The 19,667-nt window shown below is 37.3% G+C and overlaps 3 protein-coding genes across 5 annotated transcripts; 2 read left to right on the forward strand and 1 right to left on the reverse strand.

The window, feature by feature from the left end:
- Nucleotides 1-98: 98 nt before the first annotated feature.
- Nucleotides 99-19,061, forward strand: LOC106648918 (CREB-regulated transcription coactivator 1-like). Of its 3 annotated transcripts, XM_014366083.2 has the most exons (12): nucleotides 99-1,282; nucleotides 7,609-7,951; nucleotides 8,282-8,387; nucleotides 8,476-8,626; nucleotides 9,558-9,659; nucleotides 11,506-11,673; nucleotides 11,749-11,880; nucleotides 11,971-12,111; nucleotides 12,245-12,253; nucleotides 14,996-15,067; nucleotides 15,147-15,303; nucleotides 15,380-19,061. In XM_014366083.2, exons 1-12 carry the CDS (start codon nucleotides 1,169-1,171, stop codon nucleotides 15,640-15,642), a joined length of 1,758 nt encoding a protein of 585 aa, XP_014221569.1. In that variant the 5' UTR covers nucleotides 99-1,168; the 3' UTR covers nucleotides 15,643-19,061. The 3 variants fall into 3 exon arrangements, with proteins under 3 accessions (XP_014221569.1, XP_014221570.1, XP_014221572.1); XM_014366084.2 differs by lacking the exon at nucleotides 12,245-12,253 and having other exon boundaries at nucleotides 100-1,282; XM_014366086.2 differs by lacking the exons at nucleotides 12,245-12,253; nucleotides 14,996-15,067 and having other exon boundaries at nucleotides 101-1,282.
- LOC106648921 (general odorant-binding protein 69a-like) lies at nucleotides 4,310-5,459 on the reverse strand. Its single transcript, XM_014366089.2, has 5 exons — nucleotides 5,301-5,459; nucleotides 5,112-5,196; nucleotides 4,953-5,041; nucleotides 4,699-4,866; nucleotides 4,310-4,625 (listed from the first exon to the last, which is right to left on the reverse strand). Exons 1-5 carry the CDS (start codon nucleotides 5,370-5,372, stop codon nucleotides 4,608-4,610), a joined length of 432 nt encoding a protein of 143 aa, XP_014221575.1. The 5' UTR covers nucleotides 5,373-5,459; the 3' UTR covers nucleotides 4,310-4,607.
- Nucleotides 12,275-14,428, forward strand: LOC106648919 (mitochondrial folate transporter/carrier-like). The gene is made up of 2 exons (XM_014366087.2): nucleotides 12,275-14,309; nucleotides 14,415-14,428. The coding sequence occupies exon 1, from the start codon at nucleotides 13,034-13,036 to the stop codon at nucleotides 14,015-14,017; it is 984 nt and encodes a 327-aa protein (XP_014221573.1). The 5' UTR covers nucleotides 12,275-13,033; the 3' UTR covers nucleotides 14,018-14,309; nucleotides 14,415-14,428.
- Nucleotides 19,062-19,667: the final 606 nt, after the last annotated feature.

Here is a 19,667-nt window from a genome sequence, read left to right on the forward strand (position 1 = left end):
CGTACACACGACAGCTTACAGATATAACACAAATATAGATAGAGCCAAGAGTCGGAGTAGCAGCGACGGTAAAGACGAGTTCGCGCTCCCGAGTTATATATATAGTACGGCAGTGATCCAGCGGACGCGAGCGAGCGAGAGAGCGAGCCGAGGCAGAGGCACAAAAAGCGGAGCGTCGTTGGCTTGTTATATATACCGCTGGCCGTGCTGTGCGTGCACTCGCTGCAGCAGCCTGTGCCCCGGCGTCATCCGACAAACTGCTCTTCGCGGCCTGCATATACGACATCCTATCCTATAAGCGCTCGGCTACTTTTCAACAACAAATAAGAAAACGACAGTGAATCGGTGTTTTTTCCTGCTCAGCTGGACTGGCAGAGTCAACGGGCCAGTCAGTAACTTAGTCATCGCTAACAGCGAATTATAGTCGACGTTGCAGAGAGACACCAGCAAAACGAGCACGCGCCATACAACTCCAGCTATCTCTCTATATCAGTATCTCTCTCTCTCTACATTTGTGTGTATATATACACACACGCGCGCACACATACACACACACACGTAGCCTGGCGTATATATACATGTATAGTGTACACACGAGTGATATATAGGTGTATACATATAGATATACTTGGCTGAGTGAGTACACACAGGTTACAGTCGTGCAGGCAGCAGCAGCAGCAGCAGTAGTAGCAGCAGCAGCAGTAGCAGCAATAGCAGGGACCAGTGATCCCGAAACGTGAGGCGCTCGTCGTGTATATAGTTACTTGGTGATGTGCCGTGGCTGGTGTGCGTGCGAATCGGTGTTTTTTATTAGTCATTAGTGCGTGTGCGCCGCGCGCGCGTGTGCATATATTTTTCGCGTGTGGCCAACCAAGTGTCGGTGACTGCTCCAGTCTCGATTCCACGGCTGTGCTGTAAGCTGCTATATATACTAGAGATATACTGCTGCGTCGTCGTCGTCGTCGTCGTCGTCGTCGTGCAGACGGTCCGTCGTACTTAGTGCCGTGTGTGCGGTTAATGCAGCCGCTGCTCTACGTGCAGTCCCTGTCGCCCCGCGAAGCTGGCGATTGTTATTGTTACTTGTGTTGATATACATACATCTCCCAGTGTTTTGCTGCTGCAGCAACATAACGCGACGCTACGGTAAAAGGACCGTCTCGTCATCATCATGGCGAACCCGCGTAAATTCAGCGAAAAAATCGCCCTGCTCAATCAGAAGCAGGCGGAAGAGACGGCCAGGTTCGAGGCCATCATGCGAGAGGTCTCCGACGTTACGAGCCGGGTATGTGTTATCATCGACGGAGCTTATACTCGCTAAGTCAAACGCAATGTTTTTCTCCATTTTTTGCCCACAAACAGGCCAGAGTGCGTCTCTCATTATGTTGATGTGGATGCGCGCACGCGTGCGTCTCTCGCGCTTGCTCTCTCTCTCTCTCTCTCTCTTTTCCTCGTACATACATCGCTTTCGCACACACATTCACAAAACATAACACACCTATACATACTATACACATGCAGAACACACATTGGCAATCGCCAGCGGAGTACAGACATTGCAGACACTCACACACTATGTATGGCACTCTCCCGCGCGCCTCGCGACTGACGAGAGTCGCCGCGACAGCGTTTTGCTCTTACGTTATACCTCGTATATAAACATTTTCTCCGATTTGAGCCATGCATATTCAGGGTCTTATCGGCTCCAATTCGAGTAGCGATCCGATCAACGACGCACTATTACCCGTCGTCGATACAATAACATAGGCACGAGTGAATTGACACTGCGCGGCCGCTCGATTGCACATTTGCCATTGTTTATTATTGTCGTCGTCGTCGTCTTCTTCTTATCGATGTATACGCATAGTATGGAGCGCGCAAAAACAGCCAACGAGTCTGCGGGGACCTTTGACTTTGCCACACGTGAGCGCAAGCACACTATATAATACGCCACTTGCGGCTGTGTCGCATCGTATCGCGCACATATATAACAGATGTAGGCGCAAGCTTGCACACACATACACACACACTACACGCGCGCGGCACGACACGTCTGTTTACAAACAGCGCGCCTTTTAATTTTCCAACAAACGCCCCGGTCTATATATACGCAATGTATTCGCTCGTATCTTATTAAATGACGGATCCGTGAGAGCTTGTGTTGCGTCGATCAAGCGTTCGCTGCATCGAAGCTTACGGCGTCGATGAATTTTCGGAGCTTTTTTTACAAGGATACATTTTCTCTCGTGTAGTTTAGTTTCAATTGCTACAGTCTATTCTGCGACTACTTCGAACAGGTCGAAATTATTATTTTTGGTCGCAGGGATTCGCTGAAATTAAATCTAATTTGCATAACAGCTTCTTTTGCCTATAAAACTGTTTGATTCGTGACACTTTCACTGATACAACTATAATCTTGAATCACTTTCGCTCCCTAGCTTTCTCATAATACTTCAAATCAATTTAACATTCCGCATAGAGTGATGCTACACTTGTACACTGATTTATACGTTTATATACTTACTTACATCTATATTTTTGTACGACTGACTTTCATTTTCTTATTTTTACTAATTTTACACCTGGAACGTTGTCTCCTCAATTTTCTCGTCGACGCGCTAATGCTTTATACATGTTTCAAACTATCGAGTTCCCATAAATGAGTCGAGGGCATGTTTATACATGCTGCGCCTTTTGCCCATATAATAGCGATCTAAATACGCTTAGAAAGCGTTGTTTTTCGGCCAAGTATTATATGCATCTCCTTTATCGTCCGAGGCGTGCCGAAACAATTTATGGATTTATTTTCCATTTGGTTTCGAGCACTACCGATACTCGTGTGAATAATTCTCCAATGAATCCCATAGAAAATAAAAAATAAAAAAAATCTGGGAGACACTGTCACGTTATATATGTGATGAATTTTTTTCTCGGACAATAATGTTACGAAAAAAGGTAAATTTTTACACGACTACGAATTGCATTGGAGCGCGTGCAATTAAACACAGGCATATCACACCGGTTCCAAGCCTCATTGTAAAATCAGGAAAAACCAAATGCTCCGTTTCGCAATGAGCCGCGGCTGCGAAGTTATTTATATCGCTCCCGCTCAGCAATCCAATTATTATACAACCTGCGATATTGAGGAGTACGTGCGAAACCGGCCGTTCGAACTACTTTATCATACTCGTACGAGAGAAACGGCGAGTTTGAGAGGTCGACCCGGGTATCTCGAGCATTGCCGCTTCGCTCGAGACGCGTCCATGTCCCGAAATTTCAATCGAGGCGCTGTTTATAGATAACAACTGTTTAGAAAACCACACGCGGTAATTTAAGTTATATTAGAAAAATCATGAATACGTAGCATATGAACTGGCACTCAGTTTACTGTGCAAAATACAATAAATGAATGGTATATTCAGAGTTAAGAGACAATTAATGATTTATGATGATGAAAAACATATTGTATTGTTAATGGAATCAGGCGGCGTCGGCGAGCAGTTCTGTCGGCGCGAGCCCGACGGGTGCGAGTTCGTCGACGGGCGACGTGCCACCAGCGGGCAGGCCGCTGTCGGTCAAGAGCGCCGGTGCGAGCCCGCCCCAGTCCTCCGGCAAGCATCTACACATCAGTTTGGCTCAGCAGTACAGAGCTGGCGGCTCCTTACCCAATGTTAATAAGCCCCAAGAGAGCAACAGTCTCGGAGTCGGCACGTCCGTTGCCATACACTCGATCGACCTCAAGGTAGCCGCCTCAATGTTGCCTGCCACCACTTGTCACGATTCTTGCTGCCTGGCTCACGTCTTCATTTTTTTTCCTTTCTTCGTCACTTTTCAATAGATGCACATATTTTTCGCCTGCTGACTTTTATTTCTTTGCTCTTACACTTTTGATTTCATACAGATCTGTTTTAATACATTGCTCGGCTTGTTTTTTTATTTAATCTCACCGTCGACGTAATTGATGTAATATATTTATTCCGTTACCACGATTATTACGTTTTACTCTTTTGACTCGTTTTCTTCACAATCTAAAGCGAGAAATTATTATCAAATTTTACAAATATAATTATTTTTCGGCTTATCTATCAGTTGTAAAAAAATGTCACAGATGTCTACACAATCTTATCGTGCAACTAACAACAAAGAGATAGATTGCCGAAGATGGCTTCTCAAGTCCTTTTTTGTTTATCCACAAATTATATGGCATGTGTAAGACTCGGTTATTGTTTAGAAAAGTAATTTTTGAAAATGCATGACTATCAATTTGTATAAAAAAATATGTTAATGTAAAAGAAAATGATTAACGCTCAAAAGGTTGGAATATATTTTTTATTCGAACATGGTCGTGAGAATGATAAATGACACCAAGAGCGTTGATCTCAATGATTTTGTAATCGTACATCGTCTCGAATAAGTCAATGCTGAGATAAAAACTATTCTTTCATTTATAGAACGAAAGAATGCGTCACTTTAAATTTCGAAGTTGAATCTCGCAAGGGCGATTGGATTTCGATTGTCCGCTTGATTCGCGTTTACGTCCGTTTTGCCGATGATTACTTCCTCTTTTGTGGGATAGCGCACGTATTTCGGGACGGTGTCACGCGCAGTCGTTAGACCATAAACCAAAGCTGCAATGAAACAAAAGGGTTGGAGCGAGTCTCAGCTTGTTAGACAATTTCTCGGATGAAAAGCTTTACTCACGTCTGGGCGTTTCGCTTGCACGCACGAAGATCTTTTGTACATCTTGTCGCAGACGTCCTCGCCAGGCAAAGTAGCGCAGGCTTCGATTAACTCGGCCGCTATCTCCTGGAACTCCTCCGGGATGAAACCGACCAACATCTCAATTTCAATTTCGCCGTCCTCGTCGACCTATCGTAGTAATGTCAAAACTTTTCACTTCCATACTCCCGAAATAGGCGTTGGATTACTTTTAAGAATTTGCTCGCTTATCTTACCAAACTGAAGGATTCAAACATGCAGTACATGTAGCAGGTGATTGCTCGGTCGTTCGGTATGTGGCCATCGTTAACTTGATCGATCAATGCTGAAAGCAAAGTACCCAATTGAACGATCTTTTTCGCAAGCTCTCGATACGCAAGAAATGAATGTCTTACCTTCAGTAGTGCCGTATTCCGCCATACATCTGTTTTTGTCGTTGGAAATCATGTCCATGATCTCGTCGGTTATGTATTCCGGCCTCTGTTGGCGTAGGCGCGCACAAAATAAAATAAGAAATTAACGCTCGCACGAGGAACGTGAATACAAAAAGTGTAAAAATATAAATTTCGAGAGGATATACTTGCTTTCGCATAAACGACGAGAGCTTGAAAGGTGAGGATAGCTGCGAGCGCGCTGAAAACTCGTGCGGGCTGCATGTTGGCTTATCTTAACGGGCCGGTCAGTGCCGATGCGTCCTCAAGCGATGAACGACGAAATGCTTGATCGCGAACGTGTCACCGGTATTTAAGAGTTCTTTCGCGAGTCCAGACCAAAAGTGCTTAGATCATAGACGTTCGGTCGGAGCCGGAAATGTCATAATTGTGCGCTCGAGTGCACTAATCACTACCCACCTGTGCGAGAAGAGACGCGCGGCATCGATACGTCTATACGACACAAGCGTGTGCGAGCAAGCTGACACGAGAGAGAGAGAAAACAAAAGACGCGGCAGAACAGCCGGGAGTCAAATTTGCATGCGCATCCTGCAAGTACGTACGGCATGCGGCTTATAGCGCTACATACATCACACGACGCGAATCACGCAATCGTTTTTAATTGCCCGTTCGCGACTCGACTCTTGGAAATTCGTCGGCGCGTCGGAAATCTGGTCTTGTGCTTACGGACATCGCGTTGTACGAAGCCTTCGCGCTGGTTTTTGCCGATCCGACTCCGCATCGGGAAGCGGAAGCAGCTCTCGCAGCTTATGTACGGTGACTTGCCTCGTATCAACGAAAAATTCGCCAAAATAAATTTCGCCTGCAGTGCGCAAAGAGCTGTAATTAATCGTTCAGCGAGTCTTTAGCGGTGCTTACTTGGTCGAGCACGTACTTTCGAGCGATTTTCATTTCCATAGACGCTCCTGGTTTTGGAAAAAGCTCCTCGGTATTCGATCGATCTGATCGATCGGCGCCGGGGACTCGTATATGTACACGTGCTCTCCGTTGGCACTTGCAAGTCGAGTACGAGAGATCGGCTTTATAATACATCCTATGTATGTACGTATAGGAGCTGGCACGCGAGCTGCAGATGCCGCGATGCGTGCTACACGCATCCTCTCGTGCGCGATATCCTCGGCAGCCGACAGCGGGAGAGCCGACAGAGAGCGGAGAGGTGTAGGCTATATAGCTCGGAGCGTTCTGCAGCTCGGATATCCGCTTGTTCCAGCGAGAGGCTCGCGAAGCGCCGAGAACGTGGGGTATTGATCGAGCGACTCAGCTTCGGCAAGAGGAGGCTTTCGGCCAGGGGGAGGGAAGATGTTACCTACTCTCGCTCGCTCGCCTCGCGCTCCACGCTCTTCCTGTGTTACTCCGGGCTTCGCCTCCGTATATAGGGACTCTACTCTGTGCGACTCCTCCTGTGCGTGCTACATATACATCTACGAGTGAACTGGCGAACTCGACTCCAGCCCCTTTCGCAACCAGCCAGTTTCCACCTTCTCCTTTTTCCACCTCCTCTGTGCTCTCGCGCTCGTTCGTTCTCTGCTATGTACTACACAGCCGCTCGTCTGTACGTACCCTTCCAGCGCACAGCGATTGCTCTCTGCCCACCCCTGCCCGGAGGCCTAGCGATTTATAATGTGGAGCAAGCAGCGGTAACCCCTTGCCATGCTCCTCCCGCCCCCTCTCTTCACCTTTATAAGCTCGAGTGCAGCTATGTGTTTGGGTTCGTGCACGTGGTACTGCTGCTCTGTACGACTCGCGTCCCACTCTACGATCCAACCCCCCCGCAAAAGTCATCTTCGCTACTGCTGCTAATGCACGTAGTACTTTGTACTTTCATTGATATCTGCTCACCCGCATATGCTACGAACTTGGCGTGCTGCTTACCTATACTGCTCCTGCTTGCGTGTATCCGTCGCCGCCACCTCAATGTCGGCCGTTAATCTGACAAAAAAAGGAGCTCAGCTGATTTTTTTTCTTCGGCAAACTTTTCACACTCAATTGCAAAGGATGTACCTACTTGAAAAGAAAAAAAAACATTCTCTCCTACGATGATTCAACATTCAACGATGATCAAAGTTACCTGATGGAACTCTTCGAAACTTTGCATTATACTTTGTTACTTTTCACTTTTACTTATAGACCGATTTTTCTTCGACCCGAATTAATTTAGCTGAACTTGATCCAAACTGCCCTTTTATTCGCATCATAGCGTTAAAAATAATGTAATTTTATCGTTGTCTCGGTCACCGATGATGCATGTCCATAGTAAACACACGTTTGACAACAACGTAATGTTTTTCTACCCCAAACCAAGGTAATGCGATCCGCATGATTGTTTACGTTCCAACTGCATGCTAGAAACAAAACAAAAAGCATAAAAATCGTTAATGTAGAATAGAAATGATCGATATTTATTTAAATAGCAAAACAATAATCAAACGCGAATTTACAGACGGCGTTGAGCAATCTGGAAGAAATGCAACAAAATCAGGGAGGCTACCGGAACCAACAGCAGCAGCAGCAGCAGCCGCAACAAATTCAGGTTGGGCAAGTACAAGCGCAACAGCAAAATCAGCAACAACCCGAACGAGGCCGCAGCATGGGTGTCGGTCCTATGAGGAAGCCCGTCGAACGCCGTCACGACACATCGCCCTACAGCGGAGTGCCGTACCTGTCGCCGCCGCTGCCGGAGAACTGGAGACGCACTATATCAGACTCGGCGCTGCATCAGAGCGCTAACGAAGCCTGCCTCCAAAACACCACCGGCATCCAACATCGTAGAGGTAGCGATACCTGTTAGTATCAAATTTTATCTTTATATTATATACATTTTTAGTGCTGTTAGTGTTATTCACGCTCGCTAGAATAGAGCTTCATTATTGTTTGAGCCAATTGACTTTGAACTTTTAGAAAATTTCCAAATTTATAAAATAACTGAAAACTTGAAATTTTTCAACTTCTACGAGTTAAATAATGGTAAAACATCAGTCTTTTGAAACTTATTATTCAAAATTGAGTCACGTGTGCATGTCATAAAAATGATCGTGTATTCAGTTTTTCTTCAAGTATAATTGATTAATTATTCAAAGATCTTTTAATAATCAAACGTATTTTTGTAATTACAGATCAACGTACACACGGAGGCTCGACCAGTGATAATCGAGAGTCTCATCACACTTTTATTGAAAGACCCCGATCATCGTGCGATATGCCAAGAGTTCCCGGTATCAAGTAAGATTAAATTCGCCAACTCGTTAACAAGCACGCGATCATCGATTACGAGAACATATATGATATAACTTTTGCTCGCCCTTTGCAGCGTTTATCCCAGTTCTCAGCCGCCAGGGCAGCAAATTCCCATTGGCAATAATACGGGCTCGTTACCGGACCTGAGCAACATGCACTTTGCCGCGCCACTACACACACCTCTCGATCAAGAGGATCACTCCAGTGGCTCGCAATACAGCAACGTATGTTTTATGCATATTCCAACGTCTTTTCATTACTCATGTTTCATTACGTGTCCTTCACACTTTTCAAATCTTCTTATTTTTCTACTTACTTACTTTTTTACATTCTTTTTGTTCTGTATTCGATACACTCTGATATATTTACTCTGATGACATAATACGCAAAATTATCCTATATACATATCTATTTTTAATACGTGGCATACCAAGCGATAATTTCATTCACTTGATTTATATGAACTTGATTTATACATTATTTAACTGCTTCTGTAATGGTAATTGTCCACTTAACGGGACAAAGGTTATTCCTAGCCAGGTTGAATGCTCGGTTGAATGACATTATCTATATTTGCATATACTCTAATCAGTTTTTAATGACAATAGTGCATAAATAAACAATATTGTCAATTTCAATTGATTAATTTGTAATTCAAATATTTTTCCTTCTATTGATATCGATGTATTTATTATTCGTTCGATTCTATTTGTCGTGATTTATAATAGTCAACATAATCTTCCGTATTTATACATACTTATAAACATATTCGTTTTTGTATTACGTAAAATTTGCACGTGCGCTTAAATCTGACGTGTTTCCGCGCGTAATATAAGCCTAACTCGTAGTATTATACCGCCAAATATATACCCCAAGACAATAAGTTTCGTTTCATACAAAATAACTATTGATAAGAAAAAATCGAATCATCGTTGAGAACAAATTTTTCGTCACATTTCTTAGCTGAAATTTTATGGTGCGCTCGGGCGAAAATTTGAAATTTAGGTAAAAATAGGAAACTCGATCAGGTTGAAAAAGATGAATAAATGCGTTGTCTTTTAACAAGAAAAGCTAAATGAAAAAAAAATTAGAAAAGTGTATTTATTGTAAGTAAAACGATAAAAGGGTGTGTGTATGCTGTCTCGTCTATTGCAGAGTCCTCAAACCGGCAGCCCCACGACTCTGTCGCCGACGAGCTTGGCCCAAGCCAAGCAAAGGCTATCTTTAACGCAGGAACACAGCTCGTCAAGCGCCCAAGTAAATATCCTCTATCTCTGGCCGATAATTCTACAATAAATATAGTACATAGTACCTATAGTACCATAGCTTTGTCTATATTAAATCGGCTTTTCTCCGCCACTCGGACCTCCTGAAGATTAAAAAAAAGAAAATTTATATCCTTATCATTTCTTCTTTTTATTTAGACTTCACGCTAATCGTTTACAATTATAGAAATGTAGTTGAGTTCAACACTCTAGTTTTTATTTTTCGTATTTTGTGGCCTTGTATCGCCTTGCGATGCAAACTCTCAGGCAGTGTCCGATAGTTTTGAAAAGCAATAGAGGTAGTTGCATGTGTCGGATTTGGAATGAACGACAAAAAACAACGTACTTTCACACCCAAACACACAAACCAGACTTGGATGCAAAAACAGGATTATGTATGCGTATAAATAACTTGGCGTTTTATTACAGTTTGATGGATTTTGTGCTCAACTACCAGACGATCGTTTGCATTATGACTGATTGATGTCTTACTTATGATAGATAAAATATTTTGATTGTTTCTGTGTTGTTTATTGATGTACCTGTGTGTGCTTCTCATATTTACTTTACTTTTTAACTCTTTTTTAATTATTTCTATACTTTTAAACGTGAATTATCATCTGTCAAATCTTTTTTTCCATTCTGTCTATCATAATGCTGTTTTGAAAATGTTGTTATTGCTTGTGTGTTGTTATTATTAACCAAAAATTTACTTAACGTTCATTCACTAAATGAATGAAGTCCCTTTAAAAAAAGTTTAAATTGCTTTCACTTAAATACATTAAGCATTTGCAACGTTCGCATTAACAGCATTATTTACATTTTATTTGAGCTTTTCACATTTTTATTTTGCCTCATTTTGTAGATTTTTAATTATTATTTTGCAGAATCATTTAACGGTGCCTGTTAATCGTAATTTTCTTACGCCTACCTGCAAGGTTAGTAGTTGTATTGCAATGATTTTTTTTTACTTTTAATAAAACATTTTTTTCAGCTTTTTGTGACACAAAAAATGTGGCTAAACACTAAAAAATTTAAATATTTTTGAACTATACCGGGAATTCTTATATCCGTAACCAATTACTTTTTATGTTCACTTTCTATAAGATCCAGACCACAATGCTTCAATCGAATTCATCATTCGATGGAAAAAAATCGCTAGGTCTGAAAATCGTACACACTTCGCTTGCAACGTTGTTCGAGACAATTTTCTTATAGCACCAATTCAGTATTGTTCGCAGTTTTCAATGTTATCTTTACTGCGCATGTTTTTATTTTATATTTCGAAAAAAATTGAAGCTTCCAGTGTGATTTTTTATTGAACTTCATTCATAATTTTCAAAGATATGAATGATATGATAACTGAGCTGAAATTGATATAGATTTGAAATCGTGTGATGCTTTATGGATCTAGGAATATTAAGTGTTAGAGGGTTATACCAGTAAGAATTTAGTTAAACATATATACTTTAAATAATTGGAATCCAAACCTTCGATTTTTACCTGCCTGTGTTGAAATGTTCATTTAGAAGTGTAATCTTCTATGGCACTGTAATGATGAAGTTTAAAATACATTTGTGGTTTTTTCTCAATTCTTGCTGAATTAATTTTTTTGCATGTTACATCAAATACATTTTTTTTATATTGGTGAGAAAAATTTAATCTTTATTCTGGAAAACCACAGGTGTATTAACCAAAGCTTCAATTAGTTAACAGTGTTCAAATGTCGGTGGTAAAACATTTGTACGTCGAAGTATAACTATAAATAAAAAAGAGACCGATTCTACTCTGAACGATATGAGCATTAATAGCGCTAAAGTTGCTCATTATTTTCAAAGCAGGGTTTAACGATGGATGGTAACCAAAGTAACACACAGTTACACACACAGTCCCAAGCACAGAGTATACCTGGTTCGACGTCGCCTGGAATGCAGCAACAAATGGCTCACAGTCCTGGTCATTACGTCTACCAGCAGCCGTGTAGTCCCATTCAAGCTGGGAGTCCAGTAAGTTTTCAAGAGGAGTGCAATTCACTGTGCAATAATGTAACACTAATTGTGCATTTTTTTTTTCTCTTTCAGAATCCAACGCAAACGCAAATGATTCAACAAAACATGCAACAGACCACTCAACAGTTTAATACGCTCACTTATAGAACGTCGCAATCAATCAATCGGCCTTCTCCGCAATCGTCGCCTAGTCTCACTTTTCAGGTACGATGCAGAGAAAATATCGGCCCAATGCAATCTCAATTCTCAAAAAATAAGTATGAATCTAATGTATTTTTCTTTGAACTTTGACAGGGAAGTCCATTGAGTTACAGCAACAATCCCTCGGCACCTTCGAGTCCCACGAGTCATCAAGGGCCGCCCACGCTTTCACTCGACCCAAGTGAGCAGAATCTCTACAGTCAAGTCCACGCTGATTTCGAACATTTCAGCATGGTGAGTTTGTTAATTTCAATTTATTCTATCAGACCAAATTACTTTTTTATTTTCATTATAACAAATTCGACTGTTCGATTCTTTTCGACACGCACACTATTCAACATATCGATACCTCTATATATCTTTAAAGGGCGCGATGGTGAGTATTTTGATAGCGAGTTGGCAAATTTTTTCCTGCAATTCTCATAAACTTACAATGTTTATCGCTATAAATAAAGCATAATCAAGCATCGAAAGAACATAACATAACTCATTACATCTATAGGACGCTATGTTTCATCTTAAAAGATCATTTTTTCATGACCATCTGTTTAATCAATGTTGTTACCAAATATTCCAAATAACCACGCGTCTTTACAATGCGAATGTAAATCAAAAGTAAATCAATGCCTTGACATACAAAGAGGCTTAAATTCAATTTTTTCCATGGATGATGCTAATTAGATTTCGGAATCAATGAGTTTTGTTTATCTACGCGGCACGCAGTGTGCATAGTGCTTGCGTGTGCACTCTATATCGATCCTCGTGCATCATTGCAGCGAAGAACTTGCGTATCTTTGCAAATCCCGACAGCTACGCCCTCCCACGGCACTCAGAACTGCGAAAATCAGCGAGTTTATATTCCGTGTCTATAAGTGTCGTCGTCCGTCCGTGCTGCGTTGTCGTTGGTCATGTTGTTGCCCCCGCATCGCAGAAATTCGTAGCATGAGCGTGAGATGATGAAATTACATTGCGCAGAAATACTGCACGCGTGAAATAATGTGCCCGTTGAAACCAAAAGAACCGAATATTTATCGCAGTGATAAATGATAAGGAACGAACTAGACGGAATATTTTCAAAGCAAATAACCTCGGTAACTTTTTCTAAAGTCAGTTATAAATCGTTTCAACATTCAGTTACAATTTGCTAATCAGTTGAATGAAAATGAGTGCGGTGCAGTCATACTCCAACTCCAGCTCCAACTCCAGTAGTAATAAATATTTCTCAGTACTTAAACATCTCAAGTACGAGTATTTGGTAGCTGGCGTGGCTGGTGGTACCATTTCAACCGTGGCTCTACATCCTCTTGATCTTATCAAAATTCGTTTTGCTGTTAATGATGGACACTCAAAAATACATCCAAACTATACAGGGTTTGTAAATGCGGTTCAAAAAATAGTCAAGAGCGAAAGTTTTGCTGGACTTTACAGCGGTGTAGTTCCCAATGTTGTTGGTGCAGCTTTTTCTTGGGGATCTTACTTTTTAATATACAATTTTTTTAAAAGTTATATACAAGATGGCAACGATAAAAAAGCTTTGGATGCATCGATGCATACCTTGTGCGCAGTTAACGCTGGAGTTATTACTTTGTTAATGTCAAATCCAATTTGGGTTGTTAAAACCAGATTATGTTTACAATATTCCAAAGGAGCAAATCTTCCAGAATCCAAAAGATATACAGGAATGATTGATGCCATTCAAAAAATTAGTAAAAATGAAGGTATTCGTGGATTGTACAAAGGGCTTGTACCTGGCTTATTTGGAGTATCACATGGTACTCTACAATTTGTAGCTTATGAAGAAATGAAAAATCGATACAACATATACTTGAATCAACCAATTAATAGAAAATTAGAAACCATAGAATATGTAACATTTGCAGCTATTTCAAAATTATTTGCTGTAGCTGCAACTTATCCTTATCAAGTATTAAGATCGCGATTGCAAGATCTTAATCATAACTATACAGGTACAATTGATTGCATAAAACGAATATGGAAATATGAAGGTGTTCATGGTTACTACAAAGGCTTAAAAGTGAATTTGTTGAGAGTCACACCTGCTACAGTTATAACATTTGTTGTTTATGAATATGTTTCATATCATCTTTTGAACCCAAAAAGTGAAGAATTCCAAAGTTGAAAAACTGTGATCAACCTAGAAATAAAAAAAAATTAAAAAATAATTTTTTATTTATGCATTATTTGCTTGTCAATGTTCCTGAATCTGTACATATTTTTAATATTGTTGATAATGTACATTTGCACAAAAAAATAGTCAAATAAATCAGTAATTTTTATTTTAAAATATCTTATGATTTACTTATGATTTACACTCGCATTCAATCTGCAATAGAATGTCTTTCCTTACTTTCTAAAAATTCTCTAGTTTGAAGATAAATTCTTCAAGCATATTAAAAAACAGACATCATAGAGTTAGTACAAAAGTTTTACTTTGGTTAAAACAATTCATTATGTGTATTGTATTTTGTATTTAAATGGAAATTTGATATCATTTATCTGTTGCCTGTCATCATTAGGATTGGGTGCAAATGATGCAACAACTAGAAGATACTACTTACAGCTTGAGCACACCACTTGATGAGGTGAAAATCGAATCTTATCCCTCCAGTTGGGATACAGTCTATTCCCAATTTAAACTTTTTTTATAATTCATGCTTCTATTTATGAATGATTATATTGTTTTTCATAAAGCATGGAATTATTTTCCATTGGTTCTATTTAACCATATTACTTTAAAGCTATGTTCTTAATTATGAAACAATTATCATTTAATGTTAATCCTGTTATGCGACTGCAGAAAACTGTTCTTAGGTATAATTTATTTTATTTCATTTGCACCACTTCCAATTATCATTTTTTAACGTTAATTGAACTATTTTAACAAAAAATGTAGTTCTTACATGTTTTTATGCAAGGAACTCTTAAAGATTATTTATAATTGGTTTGTACTTTTAAGTTTCTTAGATGTCTGTTTATTTAATCTTCCATTTAAAATTATCTTCATTTGGCTGATAATTATTAGTAAATATTAGTGAAAATGTATTAAATATTCAGTATTATTTTTTATAAAAAAACTCTATACTATCTTTTAATTTAGATGGACTCACCATCCACTACAATAGCTCCTTATATGAATTCACCTAGCCACTCTGGCACTTATACTACTCAGGTCAATGAAGATTCTTCATTTTTAAATGTGTAAAATTATACTTATGAACTTAATAATAAGATATATTTATTTTTTACAGAGCGATATCTTAAGTGTGGCAAGTGAGCTCGGCAGTGGTGATGGTGGCTATTTTAGTGCAAGTCCTCTTCAGCAGTTGGCATATAATACAAGAACACCTACAACAACACAACAACTAACACCTCAAACTCCTAATACACCAACAATTACACTCACAGGTAAGATATATAATATTTTTCGATTAACTAAAAATAATTTTATATTCAAATTATTAAAAATGAAATATGTTTTTAGATTGTTCTTTGGGTTCAGACGATCTGGTTAATGCAGACTTTACAAAAGACTTTGTTCCAACTATGGCATCTTTTGGTCAGGATCTTTTTGGCCCTGATGATCAACTAGCTCAAGATCTGAACTCGTTACACCATGAAGATCTCACTGCCCTTAGATCAGGTTTAGATCCAATTGATTTAGAAGACCTGCATAGGCTTACAAATCCTGAAATGGTAATGTCAGATCCAACGACAGAAGCTGACTTTCGATTAGAACAGCACTAATTGCTATCTATCAAGTATCAATGATGAGTAATCATTTTTACTCTAAAAATACCTACCATTTACAAGTATGTAGATATTTCTGCTCGCATGTAGATATTTCCATTCTGTCTGTATCTATATAAGACAAGCGCATAGCTCGTTTTGTCTTTTTTCTCTCTTCTTCTATTTTATCCTCTCAAACTTACGTGTATACAAATGACTGTCGCTTAATTTTATATTTTTAAAATTTTAAATATATATCTACTGCTGGACATGCCGTGCTACAATTAGAGGTGAAAATATTGTATAAATTGACAATGATGAACTTAATTAAAGTCTCCAAACGAAGCACTTAGTGGTAATATGTAATAATTATGCAGTAAGTGTGAAGGTGACAAATTTTATTACTCAATTTTTTTATTTTATACTACTTTATACATTGTAATAAGTTATTTCAATATATAATGATAAAAGGTACCTACAAATACATGTTTTAAATGAATTAGACGTGAAGATATACATAGTCATTACTTATAAATATTACTATTTCGATGATTAATATTATGAAATGATCTCTGAAAAGCACAAAATAAATCATTTATCAGTTATTTGTAAAAAAAACGGTTAAAGAAAAATTTTAAAGAATTTTGTCAGAATAGCTATTTTAGAATCTAATATTAATTACAATATTAATAAAAATGACTACAACTGTGAAACAGAATTTAATAAACTGAAAAAAAATTTGAGCCAAATATACCAAATTCCAAATTTTAACAAATTTGATTGAAAATTAAAAGTATAAATAGCATTTTGAATTGGAAATGATATTAAGTTCTAAGAACGATTTTTATTTGATTAGATACCTCAGTTTTGAAAATATCGACTCCGTCATTGTTTCAAAGGTGGATCATTTTTTACATTAAATACAGATTCGCCGAAATGATCTCCTTTTTTTGATGTTGGTCTTCATTTTAATTTGATACATTTATTTCTTAAATTAATGTTCATCTCTGGAACATCAATGTTCTAATTTTATATCCTTGAATATATAATTGAATAATTTCAACATTCTTTTACTTAAAAATATTTTGATTAAATTTTTTTGTCTCATTTAACGGAAGCTCGTGAAAAAGCACACGCACACTTTGGCCACAAAAATGAAGAAAATAAAAGTTAACTTGGTATGAGAATAAGCATGAAACATTACGCTAACTAATGAAATGTAATATATTAAAAAAAAAGGATAAACAAGCAGTATATGTTCCCTTGTGCTCGCATGGCCTCCATGGTTGTCAATTGTTTTTTGAAAGTAATTTTAATAATAATAAAAATGTTGATACATATTGTAACTGAAAATACCCTTCTAGGCTCAATCGATCATACGAAAATAATTGTGTATAGAAACAATAATATTTAAGAAACGTATTTTATAAGCGAATTCGCAATCGTCATGATCATAATTAATAATGCATATTGCTACATTTTAAAATTGGATTAAAGAAACATTCGTATGTTGTACATAACTCATATTAAACAATTCGTATTACATATTATGCATTGTTATCGATTATGCCATGTAATACATGTATTATGCATTGTGTATTCCTTGCATGAGTCTTCATAAAAAATTGCTCTGTTAAATTGTTCTGTCATTGAGAAATTGTGAAAATGGCCAAAAAAGGTCTCAGATGCATAAAAGTTGACGTAATAATGATTGATGTCTTACCGACTTTTTAGAATTATATATATTGTTAATAAGAATTTGAAAATCTGGTGTCATCAGTGCGATTTGAAAATTTTATGTAAATGTTGAAAAGAAACGATATATCCACTAGTTGCATTAAATTTTGCAATCGGTGAAAAATATTTGTATTTTATCTTATTTTATCTTACTGCAATTTTTGGGTAAATCTCATCGGTAAAAATTTTCACTCTTAAGCAAGCCGTTTATCCAGTGTTCATAAATATTGACGATCGCTAAAAGTAAAGTAATCGACTATGCAATGTAAATGTGAACTATTAAAATAATTGAGTAGTTTTGAAAAAACGGCACGATGGACCAAAAATACGAAATACGTGCATAATTTGTACTATGAAAAACTTCGTGAATAAGTTAAATTTTTTGTATTTGTTGAATTTAAATCGAAAAAAATCATTTTAAATTAGATAAATAATCGTTGATACGTAAGATGTATTTGTTAGTTGTTAACGAAGAGAAGAAATATTGTTATATTTTAGTGTGAAAAGTAAAGTTATTAATGTGATCTGATCAAAAGAGAATTCATATATTATAAAAGAGCGATCAACAGAGCGCAGCAAGTATGTGCCAAATCGCAAAACCGTCGATTATTAATGAAACAAAAGAAAAAGAAACATTTGTTTATCATTTATAAATAGATAGGCAGTGTATTTCGAATACCTACCATAATAATTATTATGATACTTAAATCGATGAAACATTAAAACAAGACGCTAAGGGTGAAATGAAAACATAAACTATATTAAATACACTAAACAATTTTGAATATTTAAAATATTATTTATACTATATAAGAATTTGAATATGGCCGTCTCATTCAGTAATGTGCAATCGTTTAGTACATATATCGTTTCAATTTAAAAGGTAATGTGGAATATAGTGACAGTAGAGTCAATTTACTCCAGTAACTTTGACTGAGTCGCAGTGCCCAGATTAAATAGATACACAAAGCAAAAACAAAAATTGAAACTTATAGAAAATGAATTAAAGAAGAATAAATCTAATTAGTCCTACAATTAATAATGATGTGAAGGCAGAAAAACTAAAATTATGAATTACATAAAATTAGTAACTTTTTTCTATTGTCTAGTACTTAAACAATAGTCATAAATAAGAATATACATATAAATCATTATATCTAATTGTATCATACAATTAGAGACATGCTCGCACATATGCATGCACGCCATAGCACATCGTTACATGGTTACATCTCAATAACTTCTGTTTTCTCATAAAAAGATTAAGATTATTGGTTATAATTATTGAACATGTATAGATATAAATTTAATGCTGTGGCTCTTGTAGCCAAAGTTGTTACATTTTATCATTCTATTATTAAATTATAGTATATATCCAAATTTATATACTGAATACGACCAGTTTCATTTTCATGAATGACTCTTCTACGTATTTATGTTCAAGTATCCAATGTGACAAGCTTTTTTAAATGAACTGTATGAAAGTTTTAAGTTTTTAGATTAATTTTATGGACTTTTATTATCTGATACGATATCATCTCTTCTCTACCTGATAATTACAATTATAATTATGATAATTATTATTACTATTATTAAGTGGGTGTGAGCGAGAGAAAAAGATTGAAGTGATATGACAACATGATGGTTTTTGTAAATGAATGTGTGTGCGATAAAGAAAAAATAACAACATTTTACATTAATTGATTTGCAGTTATTTAGTATCTTTTCTATAATACCTATGATTTTCCGTACTCAAGCCTTTTTCATCTTATTATCAAAATTAAATAATTAAATACCTTCGTGGAATTTGAAAATAAAATATTATTGTGTCCCCGAAAGTATTCATACCTAATCATAATAATCAATAGTGAAACACTGTTCGACCGGATCGAACGTGTAGTTAGCGCTTGAACGAGAGAACTCTATAAAACATAACAAATTCTTATACAAATTGGAGCTCAAGCACGAATAAAGAAATAAAAGAAACAAATTATAAAAATCAATGTAATAAAGTATATTGAAAAAATACTGAAGTTGAGGTAAAAATGGAAATCTTTCATCGCATTTTATAAGATTTCTGCTAAATATTAATCTAAAAAGCTAGTGACTATCTCGAGAATTGTTAAATGATCGTGCGCGATGCTTTTCAAAAAAACATTCAGTAGAATTCTTAGAAAACGTGTTTCAAAATTTATGTTTTTACCCTAGCTTCGATATCCTTGTAAGTTGGATAACAAGCACATACAAAGGATCAAAAAAGATGAAATTGTTATTAAATATACGATATACAATCTAAATCAAAGTAT

Source organism: Trichogramma pretiosum, unplaced genomic scaffold, assembly GCF_000599845.2.
Source record: "Trichogramma pretiosum strain Unisexual culture from Peru unplaced genomic scaffold, Tpre_2.0 scaffold37, whole genome shotgun sequence".
Classification (NCBI taxonomy): domain Eukaryota; kingdom Metazoa; phylum Arthropoda; class Insecta; order Hymenoptera; family Trichogrammatidae; genus Trichogramma; species Trichogramma pretiosum.

Coding starts and splice junctions, on each gene's coding strand:
- LOC106648921 (XM_014366089.2), bottom strand. CDS start 5,372: ATGCAGCCCGCACGAGTTTTCAGCGCGCTCGCAGCTATCCTCACCTTT. Junction 5,042..5,111: donor GGAATACGGCACTACTGAAG/GTAAGACATTCA, acceptor CTTTGCTTTCAG/CATTGATCGATCAAGTTAAC. Junction 4,867..4,952: donor TGTTTGAATCCTTCAGTTTG/GTAAGATAAGCG, acceptor TTACTACGATAG/GTCGACGAGGACGGCGAAAT.
- LOC106648918 (XM_014366083.2), top strand. CDS start 1,169: ATGGCGAACCCGCGTAAATTCAGCGAAAAAATCGCCCTGCTCAATCAG. Junction 8,627..9,557: donor GTGGCTCGCAATACAGCAAC/GTATGTTTTATG, acceptor CGTCTATTGCAG/AGTCCTCAAACCGGCAGCCC. Junction 9,660..11,505: donor ACAGCTCGTCAAGCGCCCAA/GTAAATATCCTC, acceptor TTATTTTCAAAG/CAGGGTTTAACGATGGATGG.
- LOC106648919 (XM_014366087.2), top strand. CDS start 13,034: ATGAAAATGAGTGCGGTGCAGTCATACTCCAACTCCAGCTCCAACTCC.